Here is a 17,786-nt window from a genome sequence, read left to right as displayed (position 1 = left end):
TTTTCTAATTCAAATTCACCATTATAATTTTATACATACTGTAGGCTAGATGAATTTCGGGTACATTTTCTCTAAGTGTAGCCTATTCTCCAGCCTGTTTCTAACGCGAACTTAGATTCCAATCAGGACTAGGAGCAGTTCACATGTTCTACGATTTGGAAATTATATTCTCATGCTCTAGAATTGCAATACGAAGAAAACAGTAGGTACGTCTATCACATGGGCAGTCGACCTTCAGCGATGCCTGAGTAGAGGTTTCTCCTCCCAATGTCTTTCGTTACATAAACAGGCTACCAGGAGCAGAAAAATGGACGCGAAGACTTGTTTTATCTTTCCTGTGAAAGCCTTTGCGTGTGGCGAGTGTTATGTGAAGACCTACAAGAGCTTTAGCGGTGGCGTGAAGGCGCAGGTAAATACATCCTCGTGTCTGACGTTGTGCCGGGTTAGTGACTGGATTTGTTAATGCGCCGGACTTCCACTTCATGATTAAATGTAAGTTTAATGTTTAGTGTTATAAGCACTTTGTCGTTTTGTTTGACATCTGTCACCTCAACAATTCAGTGCTTAATCTTAATTTTATAGTATTATGTAACACCTATGTGAAATGTTAAGAATTAACCCTAATTCTCCGGGGAAGCTGTCAGAGAGAACGTAAAGCCAAAATAACAGGGTAGAGTCGGATTAATAACTAGTTTATTATTATTAATAAATAATTTATTATTATTTCTAATCACAAGTATTCATCTGAATGTGAAACTAACAAAGACATTCAGTTAATAACCCTCTTCCTCTTGGCCTCCCAGTTTATTGGCGTCAGCACTTGATATGAATTAACCCAGTTTTACGCATAGATTCCCTCCCTGACGCCACCGTACATGGAGGGATTTTTCATTATCACGTGTTTCTGTGGTGGTTGGTAAATGTGATGAGTTATATGTAAATACAGACGTGCATTAAGACGAACATAAATTCTCAGCCCGAGAGCTAGAGGACCAGACACGGCTAAAATCCCACCACTCGACCGGGAATCGAACCCGGGGCGCTATGAACCGAAGGCCTGCTACGCTAACTATTCAAACACGAAACAAAGCAGATTCGATTAATAATAATAATAATAATAATAATAATAATAATAATAATAATAATAATAATTATTATTATTATTATTATTATATACCATATTTATTATATTACCATATTATTATATATTATATGTATATATACCATATTGTTTCACGTTTAAATTAAAGAGAGTTAGCCGACATTAAGGGGTGCAACCCCCACTCTAACACCATTGTGTGCGCTACTGCTCTGCTGTTAAGACGTTGAAATTATTATTATTATTATTATTATTATTATTATTATTATTATTATTATTATTCCTTTGCTGGCAGGACGTAGTGTTTACAGTGCTCTATGTTCTCTGGTATGGGCTAGAATAAATTTGTTACTTTCATTGACCTGTCTCAGTCCCATCCTTGGCTTTGACAATATGAAAGTGACCTAGGACCTAGGTATGAGCGATGCTAGTAATGCCATTCCTTACTCAGCCAGTCCCTGTTATGAATGGTGTGAAAATATCGCTCATAGGATCGGTTGGTGCATGCATTTCAGTGGGCTTGACAGACTGATATGTAATAGCAACGTCTGGCTCAGTGAGGAAAGCAACGGGAAAGTACCTCACTCCTCATTTCCCTAGTATGCCTCTTCAGTGACACCTAGGCTTCTATGACAGCTGTTGGTGGAGCTGTAGAGGATCAAACCAGCCTTCGGGCTGAATACCCAACATACATATTATTATTATTATTATTATTATTATTATTATTATTATTATTATTATTATTATTATTATTATTATTACTATAGCCCACCTGGAGGCCATGATCGTAAAGGTATCAAGTCTATATGGTCTGACTCCGTAGTTAGCCGGTTTGAGTTTTGTTGGTCGAAACTTGTTTGCACATTACAATGTTGGCCGGCAGGCCAGGTTAGGAGAGGTGGTGGTATATAATTTCTAATCAAAATTGCGGGCCAAGAGCCTGGATTCATTTCCAAACCTCTACACAGTGTTCATATGGAGTGAGGGCGTATATGGCGCAGTTGATTTTTTCACCTTTATTTGCTTTATTGTATATTTTTTACGTCAATTCATATTACAATAATAACAAACAGTCAAATACGGTATTAAGATTAGCATTATCAAAGACAATATTGACAATCTTCTTCTAGGCTCTACCACTTTTCTCACACTTGTGGAGTCGCGGGTGTGAACTGTGTCACACAAATGTGGATCTGACCCTGTTTTACGGCCGGATGCCCTTCCCGACGCCAACCCTATCTGGAGGGATGCAATCACTATTGCGTGTTTCTGTGGTGGTTGGTAGTGTAGTGTGTTGTCTGAATATGAAGAGGAAAGTGTTGGGACAAACACAAACACCCAGTCTGCGGGCCAGAAGAATTCCCGGCCGGGAATCGAACCCGGGACCCTCTGAACCGAAGGCCTTAACGCTAACCATTCAGCCAATGAGTTGGACTATGTTGAAAGACAATATTGACAATAATGAGGTCAAAAGATAAATAATGCGCAAATAATTACAATGAAAACCTGATGAATCCCTATTGCTTCATTTCTCTGTTTCAGCTGTTCTTTTGCAAGTTGGCATAGTTTGTCACCATTTATACCCAAAATGTGTGTGTTATTTGGATATCTTGTGCAGCTGACCAGATAGTCATACACACGTCTAGTTGAAGGCTCACAATGCCGGCATTATGCGATCGGGTTACACCTGAAACACAATGCTCGTACAGTTCTAAGCAAAAGTCTACGTACACCTCATTATTCCATAATTTCTTGGAAGACCCTTACTGAATGTTGATTGTTTTGATACCTGCGCTTGTGACATCCTATCAGTCAGTGAATAATTTTGCCCTTGTACTAAGAACGTGCACTGTAAACACACACATTCGTACTGAGCAAGGTACAACAGTCAACATACACTTCAATCACGTGTACCATCCGGCTTATGTACTATGTACCGTATGATCGAGTTGGAAGTTTTATACACAGATGTGTTCCAAAAAGAACTGAAATACCAATTGCACAGAGGGAAGTTATAAATGAACTTCATGAAAAGGGGTTTTTCATTGCGAAGAATTGTTGAAATAGTGAAAAGAAGCCATTCAACTGTTCAGACAGTTATCGTAATTATAAGGCACGACGTAGTGAACAAAATCAATCCATAAGTGGCAGACCTCCTAAACTCTCTGTTAGAGATAAACAACACTTCATTAGAACAGTCAATTCTTCACCTAAAACCACAGTTACTGAATTGGCAGTGCATATCCCACAGACTAGCGGAAAGACTGTCCTTATAGGCCTATTAATACCTAAGTAATCCTGGTGAGGGTCCCATACACTGGAACCATACTCTATTTGGGGTCTTACCAGAGATTTATATGCCCCGTTTCTTACTGAAATCTGACTAAAACCGAACACATCCCCATGATATTGAAGGTACAAAAATCTAGGCCGGAGATAAATCAGACATATTCTAGTGGTGAGCCTGAGCAAATAGAACATGTCTAAACCACCAACCACACCAAGTAGCCTATTTGTCATGTGACTTCTCGCCTCCCCTCTACCCGCAGGAACAAGTTCTGCTTGCGTCTGAGTAAAAAATAAACAAGTCCCATGTGATTTGAGAAAAAACAAACATGTCCATTTTAAACATAGCATTATTTAATTATTATTGATTTTTGATCTGTGCCAGTTATACAAAGAGCTTTTCTCTGCATCAATAAAAATTTGCTGATTAGTTGTGCATTCAAAAGCTGCTATGCTGTTGCTGATTTACATGTTTCTTTCCACCTGAAAGACTGGATTTGACATACATGTTTGGTTTTGCGTGGATACTCTTCAACTGTCTTAAAACAGTCGTTCGGGTTGCTCCTAAAGACTAAAGGCAGCATATCGTACAATAATATGAAATACTTTAGGCTTCCTGAAAATATTGCTGTATAAAGATTATCCCCTTTCTCACGAGTCGCCACTATATACATTGAGCTGGTTATCTAACTAGTCTTTTATTTCTTCTTCTTCTTCTTCTTCTTCTTCTACCGCTTTTCCCACACCTTGTGGGGTCGCGGATGCGAACTGTGTTGCACATGTGGATTTGGCCTTGTTTTACGGCCGGATGCCCTTTCTGACCTCAACCCTATGTGGAGGGATATAATCACTATTGCGTGTTGCTGTGGTGGTTGGTAGTATGGTGTGTTGAGTAAATGTGAAGAGAAGAGTGTTGGGACAAACACAAACAACCAGTCCCCGACCCAGAAAAATTAATCACACGCGATTAATCCCCCGACCCGACCGGGGACTGAACCCGGGACCCTCTGAACCGAAGGCCTCAACGATTACCATTCAGCCAAGGAGTCCGTATAAAATACGTCTTGTAAACGGTAAGTTCTCGTCACTATCCAACATGCATACCATATCTAAAGTAAGGAATCTTGCTCCTACTGGCTCAGTGGTACAGTTAGTTAAGCGGTCTCTCTTATGCTTCAGTTCCCTGTATCAAATCCTGTATTGACGTAGTCAAAGGACATGTGGAAGAATTTCAATATAAGAGATCCATATAGGCCATTACTGTTCAAAGAACATGATATAGGCTACACATCATCATTGTTTTTCATGTTCTTCATATTCTTTTTTCCGTAGGACGTAGGCCTACTTAATCCAAAACGACACAGGCATAATTATCAACAGCCGTATAGCCTATGCGTGTAACCTGCCGTGGTCATAGTTGCCATAAACCATTGTTAGGCATAACTTCAGAGTGTGAAACATAAGCGTACCTGTTTCGTGCATCTTTTGTGCATTTTAAACACTGTTAGGAAAAAAGTTATATTAGAATAAAATAGTAATAATTATTATTAACACATTCTTCTTCTTCTTCCTGGCATTTTTTCAACTACGCACTTCGGGTCGGTACTTTATGTGGATTAAGCCCAGTTTTACGGCCCGGTGCCTTTCCTGATGCCTACCCTACGTATGTGGAGGGTGGTGGTTGGTGGTGTGATGTGTTATATGTGGATGAAGAGAAGTGTATTAAGATGAATATAATATCCAGTCCACGAACCAGGTGAATTAATCATACAGAGTTACGATCTCTAATCCGGCTGGGGATCGTACCCGGGGCTCTTTGACCTTTCAGCCAAGCAGCCGGACATGAGGGCACATTCATTCATTGTAGGATAATTTTGAGGGAATTTTTTACGGAATATAATATGATTTTCTTAAATCCCAACGAGCCAGAATATGCTATTACATATCAGTCTGCCAAGTCCACTGAAATGCACGTACCAACCGACCCTATGAGCGACATTTTCAGACCAATTATAACAGGAACTGGCTATATACGGAATGGAATTACTGGCATCGCTCAAACCGCATTCACTTTCATACATCGTCAAAGCCAAGGATGAGACTGAGGCAGGGAAATGAAAGCAACACATTTGATCTAGCCCACACCAGAAGACATAGTGCACTGTAAACACTAGGTAGCGTCAGCGAAGGCATTGCCGTTATGAGAATGTGAATTTATGATTCTAATGACTTCCACGTATGTTTAAAATATTTATCCCTAGTATGTGAAGACAGTGAATTTATAGTGTGTTTTTAGTGTGAGAACAGCTGTGTTTCCAGCACTGTGTTTGAGAGTTCATTATCGTGATCTGGAGTGAACATAGGTATAGTACAGTCATTTCAAAGTTATTTGTTTATCATTCCATCCACATTTATAATGTACAGAGATCTGCAAAAGATGAATTATTATTATTATTATTATTATTATTATTATTATTATTATTATTATTATTATTATATGGTTCATGTTTGTGGGTTACTGTAGTCACGTCCTAGTTCGTGAACCATGGGCAACGGCTGAGTGGCCTAGTAAGTGGTCCTGAGAGTCAGGATACCAGTTGCTATGGAATGGGAGTGGGCATCTCGGACATATTCTGAGTCGTGGCCCTCCTTGTGCTCAGGTGGCTAGGACTACACAATTCACCGGTGGTCCATAACCCGTTAGAGGAGAGATCCTCACTTGGACTATGTGCAAGTAGGGCAGCATCCTGCTTCATGAATTTACCGAGCTCAGAACACTTTAAGCAAGCCTCGGACCTATGGGAGTAATGGAGTCCCACTCCCATTTGACAGGCGAGGGACTCCTTGGAAACAACTTGGCGAACGAAATGGAATTCGATGGGGAGCTATCAATATTAACGGGGCTTATGGAAGAAAGAAGGTAGAACTTGCTGAGTCAGCAAAGAGGATGCATCTGGATGTGCTAGGAGTAAGTGATATTCGGGTAAGGGGAGATAAGGAGGAAGAGATAGGAGATTATAAAGTGTACTTGACGGGTGTTAGAAAGGGAAGGGCAGAGTCTGGGGTAGGGCTCTTTATCAGGAATACCATTGCACGCAACATAGTTTCTGTTAGGCACGTAAGTGAGCGAATGATGTGGGTAGATTTTTCAGTGGGAGGAATTAGGACAAGAATTGTGTCCGTGTATTCACCATGTGAGGGTGCAGATGAGGATGAAGTTGACAAGTTTTATGAAGCATTGAGTGACATCGTGGTCAGGGTCAACAGCAAGGATAGAATAGTGCTAATGGGCGATTTCAATGCGAGAGTTGGGAATAGAACTGAAGGATACGAAAGGGTGATTGGTAAATGTGGGGAAGATATGGAAGCTAATGGGAATGGGAAGCGTTTGCTGGACTTCTGTGCTAGTATGGGTTTAGCTGTTACGAATACGTTCTTCAAGCATAAGGCTATTCACCGCTACACATGGGAGGCTAGGGGCACCAGATCCATAATAGACTATATCTTAACAGACTTTGAATTCAGGAAATCTTTTAGGAATGTACGAGTTTTTCGGGGATTTTTCGATGATACAGACCATTATCTGATCTGTAGTGAACTAAGTATCTCTAGGCCTAAGGTAGAGAAAGTGAAATCTGTCTGCAAACGAATAAGGGTAGAAAATCTCCAGGACGAGGAAATTAGACAGAAGTACATGGATATGATTAGTGAGAAGTTTCGAACAGTAGACAGTAAGCAGGTTCAGGATATAGAAAGTGAATGGGTGGCATACAGGGATGCTGTAATAGAAACAGCAAGGGAATGCCTAGGAACAACTGTGTGTAAAGATGGGAAAAGGCGAACATCTTGGTGGAATGATAAAGTGAGAGCAGCCTGTAAACGTAAAAAGAAGGCTTATCAGAAATGGCTCCAAACAAGGGCCGAGGCAGACAGGGAGTTGTACGTAGATGAAAGAAACAGAGCGAAACAAATAGTTGTTGAATCCAAAAAGAAGTCATGGGAAGATTTTGGTAATAACCTGGAAAGGCTAGGTCAAGCAGCAGGGAAACCTTTCTGGACAGTAATAAAGAATCTTAGGAAGGGAGGGAAAAAGGAAATGAACAGTGTTTTGAGTAATTCAGGTGAACTCATAACAGATCCCAGGGAATCACTGGAGAGGTGGAGGGAATATTTTGAACATCTTCTGAATGTAAAAGGAAATCATCATGGTGGTGTTGCAAACAGTCAAGCTTATGGGGAGGAGGAAAATGATGTTGGTGAAATTATGCTTGAGGAAGTGGAAAGGATAGTAAATAAACTCCATTGTCATAAGGCAGCAGGAATAGATGAAATTAGACCTGAAATGGTGAAGTATAGTGGGAAGGCAGGGATGAAATGGCTTCATAGAGTAGTCAAATTAGCGTGGAGTGTTGGTAAGGTACCTTCAGATTGGACAAAAGCAGTAATTGTACCTATCTATAAGCAAGGGAACAGGAAGGATTGCAACAACTATCGAGGTATCTCATTGATTAGTATAACAGGCAAAGTATTCACAGGCATCTTGGAAGGGAGGGTGCGATCAGTCGTTGAGAGGAAGTTGGATGAAAACCAGTGTGGTTTCAGACCACAGAGAGGCTGTCAGGATCAGATTTTCAGTATGCGCCAGGTAATTGAAAAATGCTACGAGAGGAATAGGCAGTTGTGTTTATGTTTCGTAGATCTAGAGAAAGCATATGACAGGGTACCGAGGGAAAAGATGTTCGCTATACTGGGGGACTATGGAATTAAAGGTAGATTATTAAAAGCAATCAAAGGCATTTATGTTGACAATTGGGCTTCAGTGAGAATTGATGGTAGAATGAGTTCTTGGTTCAGGGTTCTTACAGGAGTTAGACAAGGCTGTAATCTTTCACCTTTGCTGTTTGTAGTTTACATGGATCATATCCTGAAAGGTATAAAATGGCAGGGAGGGATTCAGTTAGGTGGAAATGTAGTAAGCAGCATGGCCTATGCTGACGACTTGGTCTTAATGGCAGACTGTGCCGAAAGCTTGCAGTCTAACATCTTGGAACTTGAAAATAGGTGCAATGAGTATGGTATGAAAATTAGCCTCTCGAAGACTAAATTGATGTCAGTAGGTAAGAAATCCAACAGAATTGAATGTCAGATTGGTGATCCAAAGCTAGAACAGGTCGATAATTTCAAGTATTTAGGTTGTGTGTTTTCCCAGGATGGTAATATAGTAAGTGAGATTGAATCAAGGTGTAGTAAAGCTAATGCAGTGAGCTCGCAGTTGCGATCAGCAGTATTCTGTAAGAAGGAAGTCAGCTCCCAGACGAAACTATCTTTACATCGGTCTGTTTTCAGACCAATTTTGCTTTATGGGAGCGAAAGCTGGGTAGACTCAGGATATCTTATTCATAAGTTAGAAGTAACAGACATGAAAGTAGCAAGAATGATTGCTGGTATAAACAGGTGGGAACAATGGCAGGAGGGAACTCGGAATGAGGAGATAAAGGCTAATTTAGGAATGAACTTGATGGATGAAGCTGTACGCATTAACCGGCTTCGGTGGTGGGGTCATGTGAGGCGAATGGAGGAGGATAGGTTACCTAGGAGAATAATGGACTCTGTTATGGAGGGTAAGAGAAGTAGAGGGAGACCAAGACGACGATGGTTAGACTGTGTTTCTAACGATTTAAAGATAAGAGGTATAGAACTAAATGAGGCCACAACACTAGTTGCAAATCGAGGATTGTGGCGACGTTTAGTAAATTCTCAGAGGCTTGCAGACTGAACGCTGAAAAACATAACAGTCTATAATGATAATGTATGTATTATTATTATTATTATTATTATTATTATTATTATTTTATACATCGTTATGCACTACTCAGGAGCACGGTTGAACTTGCTTAGCTGATGTGTTGGCCTTCTTTTCCTCCCAAAATCTCTTCATCCTCTCGCTGAGCTTCTTCCTTCGTTCTTCTGTCCAAGTTATAGTAGCTCTGGTGTTGGGTTTGTCTTCAAAGTGGTGATTGTCGATTTTGGTTCTGAATTTACATCTGTCCTGTACAATGTCTTCTGAGATGTTGATTTCCTGGAGATCTGTTTCAATTTCACGAAGCCAGCTGTTCTTGGTTTTTAATGAAAGGGCCAGGTTGAGTATTCTTTTAGTTAGCCTGTTAGTGTTCATTCTGATAATGTGTCCATAAAATTTCAATCGTCTTTTCCGAAAAGTGTGAGAAATTTTTTCAGAATGACAATATATCTCCTGGGATGTTTTTTTTTTTTTCTCCATATTCCTTTCTTGTTTCTCAATGTCTTTGGTTAAAGATCCGCCACCAATGATTAAGGTTTCTGAGGCATATAACGCTTCAGGTTTGATCACTGTATTATAGTGCCTAAGTTTTGCATTCCGAGATATTGATTTTTTATTATACCTGTTCCAAGTGATCCTGTATGCTTTCTGTAATTTGGAAATTCTTTATTTGCTTCGCGGTTTAAACCAGAGGGCTGGATAATTTCTCCCAAATATTGAAATTGGTTCACTTGAATAATTTTGTCGAATTTAGTTATCATAGGTTGTCCATCTAAGTATCGTGAGGCTCCTTCCATGTACTGAGTTTTCTCATACGAAATTTGAAGTCCCGTTTTGATGGCAATTTCATGTAGTTTTTCAATGGAATGAATCGCTTCATGTCTATTATTGGAAAGGATTGCTATGTCATCAGCAAAGGCCGGACATTGCACGTGAATTCTGTATTTACGTAGTCTTCCAAGGGTTATTCCTTTAGTTTCCTTTTCCCAGGTCCTGATTACTTTCTCAAGTACCAAGTTAAATAGTAACGGCGGTAAATCATCCCCTTGACGGACCCCAGTGTTAACAGGAAAAGGCTCAGATATTTCGCCTAGGAATTTAACTTTTGAAGTAGTGCCAGTTAATGTTTGTTTGATTAATTCTCTTGTTTTTTTTTATCCACTTGAAATTCTTCTAGAGTATTGAAAAGTGTTTGGCGGTCTATAGAGTCATGTGCTTTTCTGAAATCTACAAGAGTAATGATTGTTTGTCTGGTTTTGCGCATTTGGAGGATTTGTTCTGTACAAGATCTTCGTTTTCGAAAACCTGCCTGGTATTCACCAATTAGATGGTCTGTTTGATTCTCAAGTCTAGTGAGCAAGGCTTTGGAAATTTTTTTGTAAGCAACTGGTATCAAGGTAATTCCTCTATAATTATTGATGTTCGTTTTATCCCCTTTCTTGTGTAGTGTATGGATTAGCACACATTTCCAATCTTCCGGGATTTCTTCATCCAAATGTTCTCAAGAATCGAGTGGATTTTCCGGGCTACGCTGTCACCTCCTATCTTCAGCATTTCGGCAATTATACCATCTTCTCCCGGGGCTTTGTTATTTTGAGTCCATGGATTATTTCTTTGACTTCTTGATTAGATAAGAGTTTTTCAAAGGTGAGTTGTTCTTTAGGGGATTCACAGTTTAAAAGATCCTGGAAATAAACTGCTAGAAGTTTGCAGTTCTCTTGATTATTCGTTACCAATGTCCCATCTGGGCGTTTGAAGCAAAGACCAGGTGCCTGATAATTTGATAATTCTTCTCTGAAAGTTTTGTAGAAGTTTCGTGTTTTGTTTTTTGTGAAATCTTGTTCAATTTCTGCCAATCTGTAGTGATCGTATTCGCGATTTTCAGACCTGATAAGTTTTGATGTTTGTTTCTGTATTTTGGTGAATTCCTGCCAGGTTTGTTCAGTTTTATGAGAATTCCAATTCTCCCAGGCTTTAGTTCTAAAGTTTATGGCCTTGTCGCAGGTTTCATTCCACCACCTATGTTTGCGTTTCCTGGGTGGTGTGCCAACATTTCGAGAAGCCTTTATGTCCTTGAGTTCTAACCAGTTCGAAGGATTGTGAGCAGGAATACTTTCAAGGAAAGTACTAGTGTTCTGTTTAAGAAATTCCGGATTGACACGCAGGTTTTTTTGTTATTCCGGGTTTGGACCTGTTTGGTTGAAATTTGACCTTGATTAAGGATAGATGGTGGTCAGAGTCAATGATCCCTTTTTTAACTTTAACATTCATACTTTCTTTTTGATTATTATTATTATTATTGCAATTAAAACTAACAGTAAGGTACACGAAAACATGTTCCTTTGTGTTCTTACAATGTTTACCCACCATGGCGCAACAACCCCGAAAGCCATGACCTACCAAGCGACCGCTGTTCAGCCCGAAGGCCTGCAGATAACGAGATGTCGTGTGGTCAGCACGACGAATCCTCTCGGCCATTATTCTTGGCTTTCCAGACCGGGGCCGCCATCTTTCCTCCACTGTAATCACGTAAGCTGAGTGGACCTCGAAGCAGTCCTTAGATTCAGGTAAAAATTCCTAACCTGGTTGGAAATCCAGCCCGGGGCCTCCGGCTAAGAGGCCGACACGTTACACCCACACCGCGGGGCCGGTCTCGTAATGTTCAGTACACACGAAATAACATGAAGGATAGATTTACATATTACCCAGCGAGTTGGCCGTGCGGTTAGGGGCGCGCAGCTGTGAGCTTACATTATGTAGATAGTGGGTCGAGCCCCGCCCTCGACAGCCCTGTAGATGGTTTTCCATGGTTTCCTATTCTCACACCAGGCTGGGGCTGTACCTGAATTAAGGCCACGGCCGCTTCCTTCCCACTCCTAGCTCTTTCCTAACCCACCATCACCATAAGAACTATCTATGTCGGTGCGACGTAAAGTCACTTGCAAAAAAAAATACATATTCCTTTTAACGTATATAAATAAATATTTCGTTTTCTCTATAGGCGATTTAATTTCGAAACTTTTTCATTTTTGTACTTACAGTATATTTTTGTGTCACAGACTCAAAGAGGAATACTGTAGTATAAATACAGCGTAACTCGACAATCTATTTCTATAAAATCAAAAGTAAGTTTGTTTGCTCGTTCTACAAGTCCACACGCCTCCAGTGACCACTGCACTACGGTCCATGAGACACTCGGATCAATCAATCAATACTGATCTGCATTTAGGGCAGTCGCCTAGGTGGCAGATTCCCTATCTGTTGTTTTCCTAGCCTTTTCCTAAATGATTTCAGAGAAATTGGAACTTTATTGGACATCTCCCTTGGTAAGTTATTCAAATCCCTAACTCCCCTTCCTATAAATGAATATTTGCCCCAGTTTGTCCTCTTGAATTCCAACTTTATCTTCATATTGTGTTCTTTCCTACTTTTAAAGACGCCATTCAAACTTATTCGTCTACTAATGTCATTCCACGCCATCTCTCCGCTGACAGCTCTGAACATACCACTTAGTCGAACAGCTCTTCTTCTTTCTCTCAATTCTTCCCAGCCCAAACTTTGCAACATTTTTTTAACGCTGCACTTTTGTCGGAAATCGCCCAGAACAAATCGAGCTGCTTTTCTTTGTATTTTTTCCAATTCTTGAATCAGGTAATCCTGGTGAGGGTCCCATACACTGGAACCATACTCTAGTTGGGGTCTTACCAGAGACTTATATGCACTCTCCTTTACATCCTTACTACAACCCCTAAACACCCTCATTACCATGTACAGAGATCTGTACCCTTTATTTACAATCCCATTTATGTGATTACCCCAATGGAGGTCTTTCCTTATATTAACACCTAGATACTTACAATAATCCCCAACAGGAACTTTCACCCCATCAAAGCAGTAATTAAAACTGGGTCGTATCGTGGAGGTAGTTTCATCGTCAAAGATTTAATAAAATAAAATTGGACATAATATACGGGAAGGTTTTATGTATTAACGCCAGTGGCGGCTCGTCAAATAGAAAATTGGGTGTTCACAAAATTTAACAGTAACAATAACGTATTACTGTAGGTAAAATGCTTGTCACCCGCCAATCAGCGCTGTACATTAAGGTATCACTTTTTTTACAAACTGCGTTACGTCGCACCGACACAGATACTTCTTATGGCAACGATGGGATAGGAAAGGATTAGGAGTGGGAAGGAAGCGGCCGTGGCCTTAATTAATTAACGTACAACCCCAGCATTTGCCTGGTGTGAAAATGGGAAACCACGGAAAACCATCTTCAGGGCTGCCGATAGTGGGGTTCGAATCCACTATCTCCCTAATACTGGATACTGGCCGCACTTAAGCGACTGCAGCTATCGAGCTCGGTGTATCACTTTTTAATATTGTATCGATCGAGTTCATGGTTGCCTTGCCTGATCAAAATAAATAAATCTACATGAAAACTCAATTGACAGACACGATTACTCTAATTCTTTTTGCCGGGTTGAGTGGCTCAGGCGGTTGAGGCGCTGGCCTTCTGACCCCAACTTGGCAGGTTCGATCCTGGTTCTGTCCGGTGGTATTTGAAGGTGCTCAAATACGTCAACCTCATTTCGGTAGATTTAATGGCACCTAAAAGAACTCCCGCGGGACTAAATTCCGGCACCTCAGCGTTTCCGAAAACCGTAAAAGTAGTTAGTAGGACATAAAGCAAATAACATTATTATTACTATTTTTTCGAAGCCAGGGCTTACACAATGACACACTACACAATAACAGTAACTCAATCTAGTCTTCACTAGCTTAAGGACCACGGGATAATAAAGAGTATGATATTGCGGGATACTGAAGTGTAAAAAAGAAAGGACTTGATTTTCAAAGAAGTATGAGTTGGGACAAAATCATTTGATCTACATTTATAATGTACAGAGATCTGCAATAAATGCCTACAGTAAGGCTTGGTTATTGAGTTCTGAAGAAAGAGCACATTAGAAGTATGCACCCCTTATAAGGTAACTGCTCCGTAAGGTATGATGTCACAATCACTCACGCATGCACGAAAGCTTCCACAGCGAGAGCACAAGACCGATGTGCACATGCAAGCAATGCTGGAAGTTTGAAGCGTAGAAACCGGCAACTTAAACATGAGGAAGATCAGAATTTTAATGAATAAGTTAGACATCGAGTAATAAAAGGGTAACATGGGCCCCAGTTCCAGATTCTGGGTGTTCAAGTGCACTTGCGCTCTTGTACACGAGCCGCCGCTGGTTGACGCCGTTTATGATGTCAAAGCTCTTAAGGAATAGGCTGAACACACGAAAAGAATGGAACTTAGAATAGCAAGAAATATGGTCAAACCTTATACAGAGCGCAGAACTAAACTCTTCTTCGTTGTTACTCAACGAGCTCGTTGGTCAGTAGCATGACGAGTGCCGCTATCTCTTGACAGCTTACGGAAACGACGTTCAGAATGACAACGTTTAGTACTTTATTGTCAAAGATGAGCCGTGTGTGTGCATGTCGCTTTTATACAAAATATGCGACCGTATATTGCACAAGCCGAAGAAATGAAATGTTTACACCACTTCGAAGAAAAGCCAATTTGAAATAGAAACTTTCCCGATGTTCTTTTAGTTTCTTCTGCAAATATGGAGAAACCATTCATACGACGACGACGACGACGATGATGATGATACAGGCTCTCTTCCCAGTTACCTGGATTCGGCATTTTGTATGGATTCACGTACATTTTAACGGCCGGAAGCCCTTCCCGACGCCAACCTTAGGTGGAGTTATGTATTCACTATCGCGTGTTTCTGTGGTGGTTTGTAGTATGTTCTTGGTCTACGGCAAAGGAGAATATACCATAACGACACCAGTGACAGCATAAAACGTCAGGCGAAGCAACTCACCCGGTATATGGCATTTACTTAGGTATGGGTGGTGCTAACACGACTAGTGTGCCTGGATGTTATGAAAGGTGCTACTCATTGTCAGTCTTGCTGCATTAGCACTTTCTGGCCCGGTGCGGAAAGCTGTGACTCATTCCTCAACTTGCCTATTACGCCTCATGTTGGCCCCTACATCGGTTTTTGCTTGGTTCCTTATAACGGCGTGAGCATCGGTGGTGCATTTTGATAATCCAAGCAGCCTCCGGTATAGTGACTTAACATATACAGTATGTATCTCTGTTATTCGTACAGGCTTCAATTTCTTATTAAGTCTCGTATATTCACATTAACGATTGAGAAATTAAAATAAAACATACATTACGGGTAAAATCATAGGTTGTCAATGATAATTCATTAGTCAAAACCATACGTATTTAGATACATGCAGGAAGATTTGATATGAATGTGTCGGCATCGACAAACGGATGTACCAGTTGTATCCGTACACATGGGCAGGATGATGCGCGCCGTTTGTTTGCGATGCACGGAAGTCTCAGTGACAACATACGACTGGTCAAGTGCATTAGTCTTAGAGCTGGGGACGGAGCGGAGCGGAGCGGAGCAGTTGTTGTGACGTCATCACCCGGTAGTACCGAGTGAACTACCGAGTAAATGTCCTGACGCGGGACGTTTAAACACGTTATAGGTATGCACTGCGAAGGTATTGCATCCCTCTATTAATACCCTTCTCTCACAACGTAACAACTGTAAATAACTGCATATATATTCACTATAATTGTTATATACGTAACTGCTAGGGAGTAGGAGGTAGTATGTGGAATAAATGTTAGTTACTCGTATAGTTAACTCATTCGAATAGTGAAACAAAGTATGGCGCATACCTACCGAAAGGGTTTGTATACAAGGGGATTGGAAGTTAACAGAAAAGTAATGTATTAACAACTATTTCGTAAGTTCATGTGATACGGTACACTGTTAATGAGAAGAATAACCTGAATATAAAGAATCTTATCAGAATATAATGATAAACACTGACATAATTTCATCTACAGGATGACAAAAGTAATTACGTAAATGAACGTTGACTGGAATGTCCTTCTTTGCAAATGTGATTACAAAACATATCTGACAACATACTACTACACGTCCCAATGCCAAACAGCTATCAGTAGAATGCTTCTATAAATACAGTTATTATATTATATTATATTATATTATATTATATTATATTATATTATATTATATTATATTATATTATATTATATTATATTATATTATATTATATTATATTATATTTGATGTGCCACCACCCGTCGCGTATGTGCGGCCACAAAATTTGCATTTTGCGTGTTTCCTATTGTCAGTGATGTCAAAAAACTGCCAGGCATCCGACGGTTTTCGTGGCCATTGTGGAACAACTTTCTGTAAAAATTTCTTTAAATTCCTTTAAATGTTCTAAAAATATAACTACTATCTACGAATATGTTTAAATATCACACTAACACCACAAATATAATCTAACAGACTTTACATTATCTACAAAACATAACAAGCGTAGGAAATATATACGTACATTCGAAACAACACAGATTGAATACAGGTACTTTCGTACGTGTGTTGTGCGCTACACTGTGCTCAGGTCCTCCGCGAGTACTCGCAGTTGTAAGCGGAGGGGATCGGTGGTGCGCTCTACCGCTACAACCGGATTACTCATCGGTATTACTCGCTCCGTCCCCACCTCTAATTAGTCTTCCTTCTAGTGTAGCTCTGGTGGGCATGGGTAGGAGTGCAGAGTTAAGTACGAGGCGTAAGAACGCTATACTTAAACTCGCACTTACAGGATTTTCATTACGAAAGATTGGGCAGCTGGTCAATAGAACACATTCTCGATGCAATATGTGGTTGATAAACGTAAATACAAAGGCACTATAAAGAACACGCCAAGGAAACCAAGGAGAAAGTGAACTGAAAGGAAAGAACGGTTTATTATTCGGCCGATTAAGTCAGATTCCAAATTAAATACACCAGTATTGAGGCGACTCATGGAGGAACGAACTGGAAAGAAGATCAGCAACTCCACTATCCGTCGGAACCTGTATCGGCATGGGTACTATGGATGAATCACTCGGAAAAGGTCATACGTAAGTAGAAAAAACGGACGGCTTAGACTGACATTCGCTAAGGAACATATAAATAGGGAGAACGAATTTTGGAGTGATTTTATCTGGTCTGATGAGACAAAAATAAACCTTTTCGGGTCAGATGGCATCTACAGAATATGGAGAAAAATTGGTGCGGACAGTGATGTGGCAAATACACTTCCAACTGTAAAATAGGGTGGTGGGTATATAATGTTTTTGGGCTGTATGTCAGCCAGAGGTGTGGGTAACGTACATTTCGTTGATGGATTAATGAACAAGGAGGGCTGTAATGCAATCCTTGAGGGCAAACGTGAAGCAGAGTGCCGAGAAAATGGGGATTCCACCTGTTTATATGTTCCAGCATGATAATGACCGAAAACACACTGCTGAAATGAATAAGACATGCTTCATCTGGAACATTCCTAAGCAGCTTAGAACTCATCCCCAGTCTCCAGATTTAAATCCGATCGAACATCTTTGGGCTACGTGGAAGAGGAATATCCGTAGGCAACGTGTGCGTACGAAGGAGGAACTTAAAAGTCTGATTCTTCAGGAATGGCAGAAAA

General features: G+C 40.4%; 1 protein-coding gene across 1 annotated transcript in view; it reads left to right on the top strand.

The window, feature by feature from the left end:
• Positions 1–250: 250 nt before the first annotated feature.
• The window catches only part of LOC136865430 (uncharacterized), a 198,502-nt gene continuing 180,966 nt past the window's right edge, over positions 251–17,786 (top strand). Inside the window, exon 1 of the mRNA XM_067142406.2 lies at positions 251–492. Within this exon, the coding sequence (XP_066998507.2) occupies positions 491–492 (2 nt within the window). The 5' untranslated portion in view covers positions 251–490. The remainder of the gene's footprint in view (positions 493–17,786) is intronic.

The sequence above is a fragment of the Anabrus simplex genome, chromosome 1 (genome assembly GCF_040414725.1).
Source record: "Anabrus simplex isolate iqAnaSimp1 chromosome 1, ASM4041472v1, whole genome shotgun sequence".
Lineage (NCBI taxonomy): Eukaryota > Metazoa > Arthropoda > Insecta > Orthoptera > Tettigoniidae > Anabrus > Anabrus simplex.
This window is presented reverse-complemented; position numbering and strand designations above follow the sequence as displayed.